At 41.6% G+C, this 18,716-nt stretch overlaps 1 protein-coding gene across 2 annotated transcripts in view; it reads right to left on the bottom strand.

The window, feature by feature from the left end:
- GTF2F2 (general transcription factor IIF subunit 2) overlaps positions 1-18,111 on the bottom strand; it is a 155,496-nt gene extending 137,385 nt beyond the window's left edge. The window contains exons 1-3 of one of the 2 annotated variants that reach the window (XM_058684905.1): positions 17,875-18,111; positions 10,381-10,471; positions 4,088-4,161 (exon numbers count right to left, since the gene is read on the bottom strand). In XM_058684905.1, the coding sequence (XP_058540888.1) occupies positions 4,088-4,161; positions 10,381-10,428 (122 nt within the window). In that variant the 5' untranslated portion in view covers positions 10,429-10,471; positions 17,875-18,111. The remainder of the gene's footprint in view (positions 1-4,087; positions 4,162-10,380; positions 10,472-17,874) is intronic. The other variant, XM_058684896.1, reaches the window with a different exon arrangement.
- Positions 18,112-18,716: the final 605 nt, after the last annotated feature.

Below are 18,716 nucleotides of genomic sequence, written 5' to 3'. Positions count from 1 at the left end.
ACCAATTTGGGGAGAGCTGCACTCCCACCTGCATGTCTTCTCCCCGTCCTCTGCCTCTCCCAATTCCTCTACTCCACAGCCCTGTCTCTGCTGGAATGAACAACCGCACCACATAGACCTTCCTAGCTTCTGGCCTATCTAAGGCACTGCAAACTGCTGCTGCTTACCTTTGGGAGATGGGCCGGGGAAGGGAGGTCCATACCCACACATCATACACAACACAGAGTCTGTACTATGCAGTATGTGGCACAACAGTAAGTAAACACTACTGGCTATTTTACATGCATTGAACCCCTGAAGTATTAATACCACAACCTTTTAATAGATGAGGAAACAGAGAGGGTAAGCAACTTACTGAAAGTCACACAGCTAGTAAGTTAACAAGGTCTAGATAAAGCCCAGAGCTGAATGACTCCTGAGTCCATACTCGTAGCCACTATGTCACACTGGCTCTTTAAAACCTTGTTTTCAGGGCGCCTGGGTGGCGCAGTCGGTTAAGCGTCCGACTTCAGCCAGGTCACGATCTCGCGGTCCGTGAGTTCGAGCCCCGCGTCAGGCTCTGGGCTGATGGCTCGGAGCCTGGAGCCTGTTTCCGATTCTGTGTCTCCCTCTCTCTCTGCCCCTCCCCCGTTCATGCTCTGTCTCTCTCTGTCCCAAAAATAAATTAAAAAAAAAAAAAAAAAAAAAACAAACCTTGTTTTCATGCTTTACCCAAATATACTTTTTTTTTTTTTTTTTTGCCACACAGATCATCCATAAATTGGTTAATCTTTCTCTAAGAATCCATACTTGACTATGTATCTCCTAGCCTTAAAAATATTTGAAGATGGTTTCACCTGGTCTGCCTTAAATCTTCTCTCAACAGCCATAGTACCTTCAAATATTCCTCAAAGGACACTGAGTTTTTTAGTTTTTTCTTTGTCCTTGTCTCACTCTACTAAAGGAACTTATCTGTCCATGTCTCTAAGTACAGCACTAGAACCAAACTTAATATTTGTACCATATGCTGCTAAATGGCAAAGAGAAGAGTGAGATTATCATCCCACTTCATCCTAAACAACAAACATCTACTAAGGGAGCCTTTTGTTTATAGCCACATAACCCTATGACTCATATCTACTTTAAACCAATTAAAATCCTGATAACCTAGTCACAGGCACTGCAAAGCCATTCCTCATCACCCTACATTTAATAGTGAATTTAGTAACTCAGTATAAGGAATGAAAACTAAGAGAATTAATAGCACAAACAAGACAGACAGCCAGGAGACCTACCATGGAACAAGCTGTTTTTAAGCATTTCTATAGCAATGTTAGTAATTACCATAAAGCTGTTCTCATCATTAAAAGGATTTAGCTCTATAAGACAAGACTGATTATATTTCATGTTAGGTAGATGATCTGCCAGGTCCTTTAGTTAACATAAAAAAATACATGCACACCTGATAACATTAAAAGCAAAGAGTTTATTGTCAAGACCAGGATACTCAAGAGAGTGAAAGCGGGGACACTATTAATAACTGCATAGGGAAAACATGTAAACTGGGACTATTCCAGGCAAACCCAGGGGTATGGCCACCCTATACTAGATGCAACTGTGTAAACTGTCTGCTTTAAATTAAGGAATGAATGAACAACCGCACCATGCAGATCTTGAAATTTTCTCCCCAGCAAAGGTTGATAAAACTGCAACATACCCACTGTTGCTGATTTAGTATGCTGCCTTTACTTCAGGGATCAAAGAGCTCGCAGAGGTTTCCTGAACCTCAGCTTTTATCCCATTTCCCATACTAGTCCCTTCTTCCCCGCACCCCCCCCCCCAAAATTTACATTCTTCAACCAGGTATTTTCTTCCCACAGAGGTTTTGAGGAACACAATATTCACGGCAGAAAAAGGACAACATTTGAGTTTACAAAACATTTTAACAAACCCTAAGCTGTTTTTGCTCAAAAACACTCTATGGGTTGGTAAGGCATTATTATCCACATTTTACAAACAAAAAAGCTACGGTTTAGATAGCTAAGGCCAAATAATTATCAATAGCCAGTAAGGACCAGAACCCAGGTCTTGAGCTCTAGTATAGTTATTACATAAAACAACATGGTTCACCATTAAAATACATTTTTCCTGTAGTCTGCCTTTCTTCAGTGACATATTGCTGAGATTTAATCTTGATAGTGGCTCCCATTTTCAGGAAAGCCAATTATAAGAAATTCTGAAGTCCACAACCGAAATAGTAGGTAATTATCTGCGTTATAAGGGATTCCATGTTGAAAAAGAAAAAAGATCACCCCAGATTTCAATTAAAAGTATGCAAAGTCTGCATTCCCTTATACTTTCAATAAAAGTATGATAACTCACCAAAAAATGTTGATTTATCTACAACTTTCCAGAAATATGTTAATTTTCTAGTTATATATGCAAATAAATGACAACTATTTCCATACTATCTCACTGGATTCATAAAAAAGGCTTGCAAAACAGGCAACTTCAGGCATAAGGAACCTAAACTCAAAAGATTAAGTGGCCTGTACAATCGCACTGATAGTAAGTGACAGAGCCACAACAGAAACCTACTGGAGTTTTCTTACAATTCAAGGCCTGAATTCAAGCCTCGTTCTGCTATTAAATGTGTAACCATCTCTTGAGAAAATAAGATATTACTTGTCCTTACCTAACTTTAGAACTTTGGATATAAAACCATGCCTGTTTCCAATCAACATCTTGTTAAAACAAAATGAAGGGTTAAAAGATCTGTCAGAACAAAGGTAAGGAAGAAAAAAAAAAAAAACTAGAAAGAAAACCCTGGGGTCAAATAACATTTAGAGATTGAGAAGATGAAGAAGCCAGCATTAGACTGAGAAGGGACAGTCCCCTATGGACGACAATCAGGAGTGGTGTCCCAGAAGTGAAATGAAAAAAAGGGTTGGAGGATAGGAATGATCACCATGTCAAAATTTTGTTGAAGGACAATTAAGAAGGCTGACAGGTGACTCTTAGATTTAGGAAGGTAGATGTGCCAGATGGCAAAAAAGGACTACAAATCCTTCACAGTGACCCCCACCAGGAGGTAGACTGTATTGCTCTCCCCGTGAACCTGGGCTTGGCTATGAGTTGCATCCTGAGGACTCTGGCAAACATGATGCAAACACAGGTTTGCTAAGTGCTTGTGTATTGGGACTTCTCTCTCTTTTGCTCTAGGAGTTTTCACCATCATGTGAATGAGCATATTGCAGATAAAACACACACGGCCACTGTCCCAGCCGAGAGCAAGCCAACCACTAGACACATGCGTGAGGCCATTCTAGCCAGGAAGGCCAGGTCAGTCCCAAACAGAAATGCCCCACAGAATTTAAGCAAATAATAAGGTTTTTGTTCTAGGCCACTAAATTTGGGGGTGATTTGTAGTGAAGCAAAAACTAACTAAACAACTAACTAAAAGGAAGGCACTGGAGACCAACTAGAGCTCTTGCAATGGAGTAGTAGGCAGGAAGATCTCATCAGAGTTAAGACTGAATGAACAGAGTGGAATGCAAGGCCTCTGGCTGACACCAGCTGAGCTTTGAAAGAGGCTTCCCTTTCTAACAAGGTCATTTCTCTAATCAGGAAACTAAACCTTTACATTGTTTTCCAGGTGTTCCCTACCCTCTTCCAATACCTCTATAGACAGACATGGTGACACCATGGCAAAGTCTTTCTACTGAAGCACTTACTGGGTACATCTAGTTATGCCCAACCCAAGCATCCATCTTCACAAGATGTGAAGATGGAGGGATGAGGGAACTACATACTCTGCTGCTTCGCTGCCAGTAAGTTTTACCAACAAATCTGACTTTATATTTACACCTATCACTGGAGAGGGGTGTGTGTGTGTGCGTGCACGCACATCTATACACATGCACACAAATACACATGTGCACACACAACTCCTCACAGCGCACCTAACCATCTCTTGACAATCCTTGATGTGCTCATTCTCATTTTCCAGGTAAATTCCCCATCTGAAAAAGAACCGTTATGACTTGTAAAAGCATTTATAAAAATTTCAAAAACCAGCTTTTTAAGGTGTCAAAAATAAATAACTTACTTAGCAATCCGCAGTTTCCCAACTTCACCTCTTCCAGGGGCTTTAGCCCATTGCTGGGACAAATATTTAGGAACCTACAAAAATAAATAAAACACTAATAAGACTATGTTTTAGATGCTAACAAACTTCTTAAACATAAAATGATATAATGTTTCTATGTTACTTTCTGCCTATAATAACTGATCATTAAGTATCACACTCTCATACATTTTGCACTATAAGGGATACTAAGAAATCATCTTAATTCTCAAAGAGCTTGAAGTCAGTCAAGCTGGTGACACAAAACTAAAGCTAGCCAAAAAACTTAACAAAACAAAGTGCTAACTTATGTTCCCAAGTAAGTCCTAAAGTTCAGACATGAGAAAGGCTACCAGAAAATGTTTCTCAGAGGGGCATAACACTCTAACATGATATTATTCAGAGATACCACCAAGTTCAAGATGAGATCAAAAATCAAATTTTATTGTGCTTAAGACTATAACTCTGACCAAAGATAAAGGATCTGCTGAAATAAATGATTAAATACCACGACTAACATTTATATAATACTTACTACTTTCCTGACACTGTTATAAGCATTTTCCATACCTTTACACATTTAATCCTCACATCTCTATAAGGTAGGTACTGTTAATTACCCTCATTTCACAGAGTATGAATCTGGGACACCTAGGGATTATATAAATTAGCCAAAGTTATATAATTAGTAAATGATGGAGTCAGGATTCAAACCCAGGCAGTCTGGGTCCAGCATCTATTTGTAACTAGATATATATTTAACTCCCAGGGACCTGGGTGGCTCAGTTGGTTAAGTGTCTGACTCTTGGTTTCAGCTCAGGTCATGATCTCGAGGTTTGTGAGTTCAAGCCCTGAATCAGGCTTTGCACTCACTGACAGCACAGAACCTGCTTGGGATTCTGTCCCTCCTTCTCTCTGCCCCTCCCCTGCTTGTGCTCACATGCATGCGCTCGCTCTTGCCCTCTCAAAATAAATAAATAAACATAATTTAAAAAAAGGGGGGGGGGGGTTAATTCCCAAAAAGGTTAAGAGAATACATGCTGAATCACTACTATTTCTAAAAAAAAATTTTTTTTAACATTTATTCATTTTTGAGAGAGCAGGAGTGGGGGAGGGGCGGGGGGTGGGGAGACAGAATCTGAAGCAGGCTCCAGGTTCTGAGCTGTCAGAACAGGGCCCGATGTGGGGCTGGAAGTCACAGACTGCAACATCCTGACCTGAGCCAAAGTTGGACACCTAACCAACTGAGCCACCCAGGTGCCCCCCCCCCCTTTTTTTTTTTAAAGAATCATTACTATTTCTTCTAAGAGGTAATTTAAACTCTGGAATCAGTACACACCTTCAAGGTTAGCCTGCTGTGAGGTATGAGATACCACATGAAGCATAATACCTCACACAAAGCAAGTACTCAATGACTGTCAGGTGTCACTGTTATTTCCCCCAGTAATCTTGGAATGATAACACGAACGTCAATGCATAACTGAGTCAGAGCTTCCAAAGCAAGAAAGGAAAAAAAATTCTATTTACCAAGATTTCATTTGCAAGAAGAACCACTTAACTATCAAGCAAATTATAGTGTTTTGTTTGGATATACAGTAGAAAAAAATCAGAAACAAAAGGGTCAAAAGAAGATCCTAATGGTACTTCAATTATGAATGCATTCTTTACACCAAAATTTATCGAAGACTAGGCATATTCTTTAATAAAGTCCATAGGAGAAAGTTGGTGTCTTTTCTTCATCATATTCCAAGTTCCTGGTTCAAATGAGCCCTCTACATATATAGATGCCATAAGACCTCCTCCCTGACAGTAATAGTGTCCCTTCCACAATCTGTATTTCAAGCAATCACTCTAATCACTATCTCCTATCTTCCTGGCTCTCTCCTCAGTACTTCAACTCCAACAGTTCTTTCATCCCTTCAAATCACTGACTCTAACATCTAAACACTGTTCCTCAGCTGCCTGTGTCCCGTCTTCGCTCCTTAAAGGACTTACAGCCCATCATTACAATCATTTCCTTGCCCCTATCTCCTCCATCATACTGGCCTGGCAGAAACTTAATCCTCATTAAAGCCAATCTATCTGCTACTTATTTTATTAATTAATTTATTGATTCTATTTGTGTTACTTCTCCACACTGCACCTGAGCAACTGGAAAAAAACACAGTGATGCCAAATAGTCCCACTTGAAATATATGGCTACTAACATCAAGTCAGCCCTTCAAGATGCTTGGCAATTTAACTCCATCTGCCTAGTCAGTTCACTCTCCCACCGCAGATGAGTCACAGGTTCTCTTCACTCTTAAACCCACAACACCTCTCCCTTCCTTCTCCCTCTGTGCTGATAACCTGACTTCCTCTACCAACTGGGAAAGAGGATCCAGAGCACCTCTAAATCTACCAGGTAGCCAAAGCAGGAGCCGTTTATCCTGACTTCCCCTCTAAAAACAATACATGAACAATGGCCAATCCCTCCACTTGTGCCCTGAATTTCTTCCCCTGTAGTCTGATCAAGGACATCTTTCCTTCAATTCTACCCTCTCTTTCCTCTCTCCTCGAATCATCCCCCCCATCAGAATGATGACGACGACGATGACCTTTGACACTAGAGTGCTTACCACACGTAGCAGGAACACTCTTAAGATGTCCCCCAATGATACTCACTTCCTGACCTTCACACCGTTGTGTAATCACCTCTTCTTGAGTGATAAGGGGTCCTGTGACTTGTTTCTAATCAATACAATATAGCAAAGGTGATGGGATGTTACTCCCCTTCCCCTTTGGCTAGGATACCTTTATTCTTTTATTTAATTAATTGTTTCCATTCATTTTTATTTTTTTGGCTACAAAATTTGTTCATGTCTATTTTTTTTTTTTTTTTAAAGTAGGCTCCACACCCGGTATGGGACCTGAACTCACAACCCTGAGATCAAGAGTCACCCAGTGACTCATCACAACAAGTGCACTTCTTAATCCCCATCACCTCTATCTCCAACTCACCTCCCCTCTGGGTAACCATCAGTTTATTCTCTATAGTTAAAAGTCTGTTTCTTAGTTTATCTCTCCACCCCCCCCCCCCCACCATTTGCTCATTTGTTTTGTTTCTTAATTCCACATAGACTGAAATCATAGGGTATTTGTCTTTCTCTGACTGATTTGTTTCACTTAGTATTATACTCTCTAGCTCCATCCATGTCACTCATTACATATGGCAAAATTTCATTCTTTTTTTAAAGCTGAATAATATTGCATTGTATATATAAATGCTACATCTTTACCCATTCATCAATCAATAGACACTTGGGTTGCTTCCATATCTTGGCTATTATAAATAATGCTGCCATAACCAAAGGGGTGCATGTATCCCTCTGAATAAGTGTTTTTGTATTGTTTGGGTAAATACCCAGCAGCATGACTACTGGGTCATAGGGTAGTTCTACCTTTAACTTTTTGAGAAGCCTCCATACTGTTTTGCAAAGTGGCCACTCCCACCAACAGTGCAAGAGGATTCATTTTTCTCTACATGGGATATTACTTCTGTGATTAGGTTACATAAGATGGTGACTTCTGTGTTGCTTCTCTCCTTGTTTTTTTAGTCTGCACACTTTGATGAAGTAAGTTGCCATGCTGGAGAGGCCCAGGTGGCAAAAAACTAAGGAGAGGCTCCAGCCAACAGGCAGGCAGGAAACATAAATGCTCGGACCAATAACCTTGGAGGATCTGAATTCTGCCAACCAGAGAAAAACTTGGAAACAATCTCTCCACAGTTACTACTTCAGATGAGACTCCAGCCCTGGCTGACACCTTGCCTGTAACCTGGGAGAGACTCTGAAGCAGGAGACCCAATTAAGCCCTGCCAAGACTCCTGACCCACAGAGTCATTTTGCAAATGAGGTAACTGAGGCACAGGAAGATGAGCAAATTTGCTAATTTCAAGATCACACATCTATTAAGAGCAGAATCTATAATTCTTTCTATACACTGTCCCATTTTTCTGCCTCTCTTTTCAGCAAAGCGCTTTGAAAGCATTGTCTCTGCTGGCTGACTACAGTTCCCCCCTTGCCATTTTGTTTTACTATAGACAGGCTCTACTCTCTACCACTCCACTGAAACTGATGACCCTACTGACCAAGTATCTCCACACTGCCAAGTCAATGTTTAATCCTCATCTTTAACGCCACTCAACAATATTTGAGAACTGTTTCCTCCTCCTTCAAACACTTTCTTCACTTGGCTTCAAGTCACCACAATCTCTCTTGATTTTCCTCATACTTCTCTGGCCTCTCCTTTTAGGTCCCGACACATCTAGATTCTCATCTCCTTGTCCTCTCACCTTTAAAAGGCTCTGGTTTCAGTCCTCAGACCACTCCTCTTCTCTACCCACACTCAACTTTATGTAATCTTATCCAGTCTCGTGACTTTAAATACCATCTGTATGACAACTCCCAAATTTAGAGCAAATCCAGGCTCTCCCCCCAAATCCCAACTTATATATCTAACTGCCTACTCAAACTCTCCATCTGAATATTCACTAGACATTTCAAACTTAAAATATCCATACCAGAACTCTAATTTCTCCATCATAAACGTGTTCCTCATGCAGTTTTCCATGTCTCAGCAAAAGCTCCATTCTTCCAGGTACTCAGGCTGAAACTCCGTGGAGTTACTCTGAATAGCTCCTTTTATCTCACATTCCACATCCAACTGAATGACATACCCAGTCAGCAATACCTTCAAATTGTATTAGGACTCCAGCCCCTTCTCACCAATTCCAGGCTTACCATCCTAATGCAAGCCACCATCACTTTTTATATAATCACATTGGCCTCCTATCCGATTTCCTACCTTCCACTCTTGTCCACACCTAGCTTATTCTCAATACAGCAGCCAGAGTCATCATCTTAAAACATTAAGTAAAATGATACTGTTCTGCTCAAAGCCTTTCAATTATTTAATAGACGTGTACATAGTGCCTACTACAAGCCAGGTACTTTTCTAATCACTTTACAAATATTACTTCACTTAATCCTCAGAACAACTCTATTATTATCCCATCTTTGCAGATAAAGAAAATGAGACCAGAGAGTTATTATTTGCCAAGGTTCTCACAATTACTAGTGAAGCCAGGATTCTAACCTAGGCAGTCTAGCTCCATAATCACCGTGCCACGTTGCCAGCTCTACGGCTACTGGCTCCCCATGTCACTCAGAGTAAAAATCCTATAATGTCTCGGGGCGCCTGGGTGGCGCAGTCGGTTAAGCGTCCGACTTCAGCCAGGTCACGATCTCGCGGTCCGTGAGTTTGAGCCCCGCGTCAGGCTCTGGGCTGATGGCTCAGAGCCTGGAGCCTGTTTCCGCTTCTGTGCCTCCCTCTCTCTCTGCCCCTCCCCCGTTCATGCTCTGTCTCTCTCTGTCCCAAAAATAAAAAAAAAAAAAAAAAAACGTTGAAAAAAAAAATCCTATAATGTCTTGCATGTTTCAGGCCTCTGCTAGCCCATGGCCTCATGTCCTTCTACTTTCTCTCACTCGCTTGACTAACCACATGGACCAGCACTTTGTGTCTGCAGGCCTTTGAATTGCTGTTATCTCTGGAAAACTCTTCCCCCAGATATCTGGAGGGCATGCCCCCATAATATCCTTTAGGTCTCTGATCACAGACCACCTTATCAGTGCACCCTATTTAAAACAGCATCCCCAGCTACTTTCTATACATTTTACCTTATTTATTTTTTCTTCAGAGCACTTATCACCTGCTATATATGTATTTGTTTACCATCTCTTCTCCCTCCCCATTAGAATATAATCTACAGAAGGCAGATATTTTGTCTGTTTACTGCTATATCCCTAGCAGCTAGAATAGCCTGGCATTTTGCAGAAGGAGTTATTTTAATAACTGAATATTGAAGAAACATGAGCTAATGTTAATGTAATGAAAATGACAGCAGTTAACAATGGTGGCATTACTGGGATACATCTACGATACAGAATTTAATTTAATTTTTTTTTTTTCAACATTTTTTATTTATTTTTGGGACAGAGAGAGACAGAGCATGAACGGGGGAGGGGCAGAGAGAGAGGGAGACACAGAATCGGAAACAGGCTCCAGGCTCCGAGCCATCAGCCCAGAGCCTGACGCGGGGCTCGAACTCACGGACCGCGAGATCGTGACCTGGCTGAAGTCGGACACTTAACCGACTGCGCCACCCAGGCGCCCCAGAATTTAATTTTAATATACCTCACTGCATTCTCAGGGAGAAACCTATTTCAGAGATCTACCTTAGAATAAGGGGAAGGAAGAAAGACACCAATAGTGAAGTACATCATTTTCCAGTTTGCCTCTGTCCCTTATTGCTGGTTCTCTGAAATGCTATTAAGATAAAGAAAAGACAAAAATATTTTAGAGCACAGGAACACCTGAGGGGACCACACTTCTTTACTACATTAACCAGGTCAGAAGAGTCTCTGATCAAACTGCTAAAGATGACAATTTAGGCCACCAAACAAGCAGAAGTTCTAAGTACAATATATATCATACACTAAAACAAATTAAGAATCAAATTCAGGGGTGATTGAGTGGCTCAGTCAGTTGACCATCTGACTCTTGATTTTTGCCCAGGTCATGATCCCAGGGTTACGCTGAGCGTGGTGGAACCTGCTAGAGATATGCTCTTTCTCTCTCCCTCTCTCTCCCCTTTTGCCTTACCCCATTTGCATCACTCTCTCTCTTAAAGAAATCAAATTCACTACAATACATTGTATCTAATACGAAGCAACTGACAACTTAAAAAAAGAATATGCTTCAGAAGTTAATTGATAAAAATAAGTTTGGAACTCATACTGCATTGTCATCATTATAATAAAATTGTAAATTCCCAGGGAACCCCACCAGCTTATTTAACTCAAAAGGCTGCCAAAATTCTATACCCTTTTGATGAAAAACATGAGCTTCCCAGAAGTTCCAGCCCATTAGCATTAAGTCTGGAAAAAAAGGGAGGGAGACGGGGAAGAAAAACTGATATGGTCCCAAGCCTCTAAAAAACCTTTTTTTTTGAAGGGTTGAAGTTTTAAAACATTTTCTTTTCTTTTATATTTTACCAAAATTGTATATATTTAAGGTATACAACATGATTATTTGATATACATAGTAAACTGGTTACTAGAGTTAAGCTAATTAACATATCATGTCCTCACATAATTCTTTTATAAGAACGCCCGAATTCTACTCTCTTGTACATTTTCCCAAAACACTCTTGTCAACATGTCACGTATGAGATAGATGTTGTTTCCACCGTCTCCACATTCATTAAAGAAAATTAGATGGAGACAAGATAATAGGCACAAAAGGAAATGTTTTCTCAGATTTCCAAAAACAGCGACAGAAAATGGCTCACTTAAGCAATACTTCCTCAGGGAAATTTCCCTTGACCCTTTAAACTAAGTCAAATTCCTTTATTATCCACACCCACCGAACAGTATTCGGGGCTTCAGTGTCCTTATCTGTCTGTAACTGTTTTCATTAGGACTAATATTTGACTGATGTCTGTCTCCTGCGGTAGACTATAAATCCTAGTTCACAGAGCACGGGCCATGTCTGTTTCTGCTCACCATAAAAGACTCAGAGCCTGGCACAATGGCCAGCAATCAAAGCTTGTGGGATGAATATACCCGCCCACCGGTTCAGTCCTGGCAGGCAGAGTACTAAGGTCAACCATGACTTTGGAGCCAAGGTTCTAAGGTGACATGTATAGACATTACTCCCCTAAGCTTCTCTGCCAACTTTGCTTCAGCAAATGTCCAGTTCCCCAACTACTAGTCTCCAAACCCTGTTTCTCCCAGAATACAAGCAAATTAAGGGCATTGCAATGGAGACATTGCACCCCATTTCCCCATTTAGGACCAAAGGTCTTTTCCTCCTAGCTACTGGGAGTGTGGCCACAAGACAGCCCTTAGCTGTTAGCCCTCTTTCACATTGCCTTCACTGAAGAGAGGCCCTTTTGCCAAATTCATGCACTCTTCATGGAACAAACCACATGCAATGATTGGTCAATACAGGGTATACCTCACCCCAACTCCTGACACCTGGAGGGCTCCCTATGGAATCATCCTCAGCTCTCCTACAGACTGCATTATACCCTGTGCCCAATTCTGTTTAAGTCTTTTTCCTTCCACAGGTGATGATCCCAAGAGCACTCCCTATTAAACCTAATCACTTTGGAATCAGCTTCCCAGGAAATCCAATCTATGACAGGCAGCTTTTACTCCCATGTTTTTTGAAGATCACGATAAGGAACTGACAAGACCCAAGGTCACAGATATGAAATCCCCACATCACCTCTATTCCCCAGGGAGATAACTCATAAAAGAGCCCTAAGCTGTAAAAAGGACATTTCCCATCTTAGCATATAAACAGACCTAAATTTGTTTGTGTTTTTAGGTTGATTTATTTCTTTTGAGACGAGAGTGCACATGCACACGAGTGTGCATGGGGGAGGGGCAGGGAGGAAGGGAGAGAGAGCATCTCAAACTGGCTCCACACACAATCTCACAAACCGCATCATCACCTGAACTGAAATCAAAAGCCAGCTGCTTAACCAACTGAGCCACCCAGGCACCCAACAGATCTCTAAATTTAAATCACTATACCATGGTTGAGTAAAATAACCTCCTTAAGCTTCAATTTCATCGTCTGAAAAACACACAGTAAGTATCTACTTCCCAGGTTTGCTTTCTATAAAATATTAGGCATATATGAAAGGTAAGTTCCTTTTTCTCCTGCAAGGGTTAGGGGTATCACCCATTCCAGTAGCATCTCTCTCTGGTATACAGCTTTCTCTCTGCCCACTAATGTCCAATGGTTTATCTATCTATGAAAAAAATAGAAGCTGTACTTGCTGGCATTTCAGTTGTTGAATGAAGGACATAATATTCACTGGGGATGATGTCCATCCCTTCTGTCCTGATCCTCTTCTCCAACAAACATGAGTCAAAATGCCTAAAAGAGGAAGACTGTGCTAGAAACACATCTTTTTCATGGCTAGAAAGCTGTTGCTTAGACCTACTGCAAACTTTCTAAATACCTCCACTTGTTCCCCCAAAAAGAGGTAGCATTTGTTAGAACTCAGGTCTCGGTATGATATTCACTACTTACGAAAATCCCACCACTCCTAATAACCTTGCTAGCTTTATCTCCTTTTTTCCCATCATGTACCTTACCCTCCAGCCAACCATAACTAGAGATGATTTTTCCAGAAGTCTAAATATGGAAGCCAAACAACTAGGCTAAAATATTTTTAAACATCCTATAATTTTTAAATCACGATTTGGTGTAAGGTGTGTAACAGTGTTGTGACCAGTTGCCAACCTAACAGTAGCACAGACTGGGCAACAGGAACAGGGTAATGCAAACTACAAAGGACTAGCTTCCTGACAAGGTAAAAACTGTGACTTTATGTTTTAGCAGATGACATCTATCATAAAGTTAAATTCAATCGTGTCTATTACCTATCAAAACCTGTTTGGATCATCAGTCTTTGAAGATTTTCAAAACTCCCAGAAATGGCATTTCATGAAGCCAGAACAGTACAGGTACTGGATATTCTGGGACACATTCTACTACATTCGCTTTTTCTGGAACACACTCTAGTTCTCCCCAGCAGTGTTGGGAAGTTTTTCCTAAACTGATCAATTTCATAAGCTCTTCTTAAATGTAAACTTCCCCATGAAGCCTCCCCTGTTCCAGCCAGAAAAACAACTATTTTCCTGCTCAAAACTGTCAGAGATCTTAGGTGTATATACCTTACTGTATTTATCCTGTTTTATGCCTTTCTAGTGATGGAATTAATATGTACAAAATGGCCCATAAACTTTGAGATCCTCTAGAAAGAAATTTACATATCTTGCAACAAATGATCCTCAAAGAACAGAACTCAAAGTATTACTTATAGTGAAAATATTAACATAAAGAGAAAGGACCTGAAATCTTTTAAGTTTATTTTTAGTGAGTGAGTGAGAGTGAGAGTGAGAGAGAGAGAGAGAGAGAGAGAGAGAGACAGAGAATGAGTGGGGAAAGGTCAGGGGGGAGAATCCCAAGTAGGCTTTGCCTTGTCAGTGCAGAGCCTGATGACACAGGGCTCAATCCCATGACTGTGAGATCATGACCTAAGCCACAATCAAGAGTTGGATGCTTGGGGGACCTGGGTGGCTCAATCAGTTAAGCAGTTGACTTCAGCTCAGGTCATGATCTCACGGTTCGTGGGTTCGAGCCCTGCAATGGGCTCTATGCTGACAGTCCAGAGCCTGGAGCCCATTTTGGATTCTGTCTCTGTCTCTGTCTCTGTCTCTGTCTCTCTCTCTCTCTCTCTCTGCCCCTCCCCCATTCGCACTCTGTCTCTCAAAAATAAACGTTAAAAAAAAAAAAACAGTAAAAAAATAAAGCGTCAGACACGTAACCAACTGATCCACCCAGGCACCTCAGACCTGAAATTGGTGTGTAATTCTATTCACAAATTCTGACTGGATAAAAACAAAGACACGCTTTCTAATTAATATGTTATATTTTAATATCACACAGGGAAAACTGAAAATGAAACTGACCATTACAATTTGATGTAGTCATATAATTTATTCCTATAATTCAGAGATGAAAATCCAAGTATGCTCAAGTATGGGCATGAAAATCACACTGGATATTAAGGCCGGGGCAAATGAAACAAGTTCAAAATACCTGAGAGCTGTTCAAATCAAACCCCACTGTCTACTGGGTCTCCTTTAATGGAGCAGAAACAAAAGCTGTCAAAGGGGGTGTCTGAGTGGCTCAGTCAGTTAAGCGTCTGACTCCTGATTTCGGCTCAGGTCATGATCTCATGGTTCGTGAGTTCGAGCCCCATTTCAGGCTCCGCACTGGCAGCGTAGAGCCTGGTCAAGATTCTCTGTCTCCCTCTCTCTCTGTCTCTCCCCTGCTTGCTTTCTCTCTCTCTCAAAATAAAAAAATATTTTTTTTAAAAAAAGTTGTCAAAGAAAGAACATGAGTAGACTGTAGAGCAGAAAGCATTTGCTACCAATTCTCATCATCTTTCGGAGATAAATTTGTAAAGGACAAGAACTGGCAAGAAAGTCCTTTCACACCCTGGAAAGACCTATGTGCAAGCCTGTTATTTTCTTTAATATATAAGATTAGAAAAAGAAGATATACTGTATGCCAAGTTGACAGGAAGAAATTGTGATACTGCAAACAATAAGTAATGTAACAACTAACTTTACAAAACAAGAACAGGGATGGCTGGATGACTTAGTCGGTTGAGCATCCAACTTTGGCTCAGATCATGACTCTGCAGTCTGTGAGTTTGAGCCCGATGTCAGGCTCTGTGCTGACAGCTCAGAGCCTGGAGCCTACTTCAGATTCTGTGTCTCCCTCTCTGTCTCTGCTCCTCCCCAGCTCGTGCTCTTTCTGCCTCTCAAAAATAAACATTAAAAAAAAAAAAAAAAAAAGTACAAATTGTTGAGTTCTTTTTAAACAGATAAAAGGTATTCAAATACCCATACGTGAGAGAATACTAATGTTTTTTAAATTTCATTTTAGATTATATTCTTTCACATCTTCATTTAGTCAGTCACCATATCCCGACAATTTTTACTGAAAAAGTTTCCCTAACTCCTCAGACTTATCACATACCTATGATGCCGTGATAATTTTTAATTTTTTAATTTTATTTTGAAAGTTTATTCATTCTTGAGAGACAGAGACAGAGCATGAGTGGGGGAGGGGCAGAGAGAGAGAGACACACACACACACAGAATCTGAAGCAGGTTCCAGGCTCTGAGCTGTCAGTACAGAGCCCAATGTGGGGCTCAAACTCACAAACCATGAGATCATGAGCTGAGCCGAAGGTGGACACCTAACCAACTGGGCCACCCAGGCGCCCCATGTGATTTTTTAAAATTTTGACTCTGCTAATCTTCCTCTCAAGCTTCCGCTGCCCCCCTGAATTATCTGCATCTTTGCCTTACTCAAAACCCTCTAAAAGGTTCCTCACTTCCTGTAGACTAAAGTTAAGACATCCCCATTTCACAATAGGATAAGTATATGGTCCCAACTTTCTTTATACAAACCCTCTTGTCTAGGCATAATAATCTCCTTTGTTTTACAGGATACACCATGTTAACATGCATTTTCAGTCTTGCACTTCTGTTCCACTCTCCGTAATATACTATGTTAATGCCTCAGTCCACCCATCCAAATCGTGTAAGGCGAACAATATTCACTGAGCATTTACTGTGCTCCAAGAACTAATGCATCATCTCAAGTTCCACTATTTTTTCAAGCTCTTTCAGTCTGCAAGGGAGATCTCCTCCTTAATGATTCTCCTCCATTGGGCATGCAACAGGAGAAATACAATAGGAGAAATTTACCCCGGCCTTTTAGGTCATACTGATATAGCTGTGAGACCAAATGAGCACCAGAGACTAAAGCTGGAGTTGAGGAATAAAAACTAAGAGACTGTTCATTCATTCATTACATATCTGTTGAGCAATTCCATGTGCCAAACACAATTCTGGTTGAGACAAGAAAAGATTCCGTTTTCATGGAATGTGACTGTGTGAGTGCACCCTGCACCGGCACTAGAGAGAAGGAGGTAACCAACACCAAACACATGAGTACATAATCACTTTAGGCTGTGACAAGTGCTTTGAAAAATATAGTACAGGTCTGACATGCTACCAACTGATCATAAGGGAGCTATTTTCGAGAGGTGGACAGGAAGCGCCTGGTTTAACTGATGAATACCCAACCATGTGATAAAAGTTAAAAAAAAATTAAACCAAAGGTCCTACACTTCAAAGACCATCATTATCACATTTTGAACATACATGTGTCTAAAGCTCCCCTAAGAGGCAACACTCTTCAATACGTAAAAGTAAAGCAAAGAAATAAACTTTGGGAGGCGCCTGGGTGACTCACTCGGTTCAGCGCCGGACCCTGGATTTCATATCAGGTCCTGATCTCACGGTTCCTGAGTTCCAGCCCTGCCACCGGCTCTGCGCTTGACAGCCCCGAGCCTGCTTGGGATTCTTTCTCTCCCACTCTCTCTGCCCCTCCCCTGCTTGCACGCGCGCTCTCGCTCTCTCAAAATAAATAATCTTAAAAAAAAAAAAAAAAAAAAGGAAAGCACAAATACTGTGCTCACTCGGGGCTAATCAAGACTGCTGTTAAAAAAAAACAAAACACTTATTGACGGCGATGCTCTAGAAGAACACTCCAATGGCCTCTCCTTCCGTGAGTTCAGAGCTCTCTCAGCTCTCCTGGGAACTCCAATAAGGGCCATCAACCTAAAAGAACACGTTAAGGGCCAACAGGGACCCGTTCTACTTTCTGGACGAGAAAACTGTACAGAAGCTTTCACTCAACCTCTCTATGCAGACTCGTGACTAAAATCACTTTCACCCAAAGAAGATACAGAAATTCTTCAGTCTGGGGTACAATACACCACTCAAGTCGGAGAACAGCAGGACAGGACCCCATAAAAACGAGATGGTGGGAAAAGGAATCCGTACCAGGCAGGTTCGGACTCCAAAGTCGCAAAGACACTGAAAAAGTCCCTCAATTAACTTCCTCGTCTGCAAACTAGCACAACGACTCCTGCCTCCGAAGATGTGTGTGGCTCTAACGAGACGGCTGTAGAGAACTTTAAAAGGCGCACGGAGTGGGACAGTCTCAAGTCATTTAAACTACTTAAACTAGCAGGAGCGCAAGCCAGAGCCGCGCGCACACACCTTGACGAGCCACACTCCGGTGTTCTGTTTGGCGCCGGTCAAATCGAGTTCCCCACGTTCGGCCATGGGTCTGTTGACGGCAGAGGCGAACCGACCAGAGCAGCGGCCCGGGAAGCTGGGGTCCTGCGGCACGAAGGACTGGAGAACCCGGTACGCCGCGGCCAGAGGCTGACTGAAGAAGCCGAGTCCACCCGCCAGGATATTGGGAATCCCCGGAAAGAGAAACACGCCGCTGGGAGGCGGGAACTGCGCCTGCGCACTGCCACCGCCAATACGGCGCGCCGGTGTGGACAAACTTCCTGGTTAGGCACGTTCTTGAGTGGGCGTGGTTATGGTAGCTGGTTGTGTCTGAATGATGAAGACACAGGGTGGGAGGAGACAAAATGTCCACAATACATTTAAAGACCAGGTCAGCATAAGTGAAGAAAGACAGCATCAAAACAGAAAAATGGGGTTCAAAGAGACAAAGGCTGTAAATTTATGTCCAACCCTGGTCAAGGAAAAAGAAACATTTTTGGAGGCCAGGGTCGGAGTAATAAAAAGAATAAGTTAATTAGCACACGTGGGCACTGTGATCGGACTGTGTAGCCTTGGGTATACTGAAAACATTGTTTGTAGACCCGCAAAAAATAAATAAAGTAAGAGTGTCTCAAGTGAGAGGCTACCCTGAGCACTTCCAATTAAACAAGCAGAGAGCGGCCCTTTTAGATTTCAAAACCCCCGAGTCTATATAATTAGGTCGATTACAGTAGACATGTAAGATAAACCTGATAAATACCCGGCTTAAAGAGTTTCCTCTCTGTCTTCTCGCCTCTAGCATAAAATTCAATCCTCTTTACGAA

This window comes from Neofelis nebulosa, chromosome 1 (genome assembly GCF_028018385.1).
Source record: "Neofelis nebulosa isolate mNeoNeb1 chromosome 1, mNeoNeb1.pri, whole genome shotgun sequence".
In the NCBI taxonomy this organism is placed as follows: domain Eukaryota; kingdom Metazoa; phylum Chordata; class Mammalia; order Carnivora; family Felidae; genus Neofelis; species Neofelis nebulosa.
This window is presented reverse-complemented; position numbering and strand designations above follow the sequence as displayed.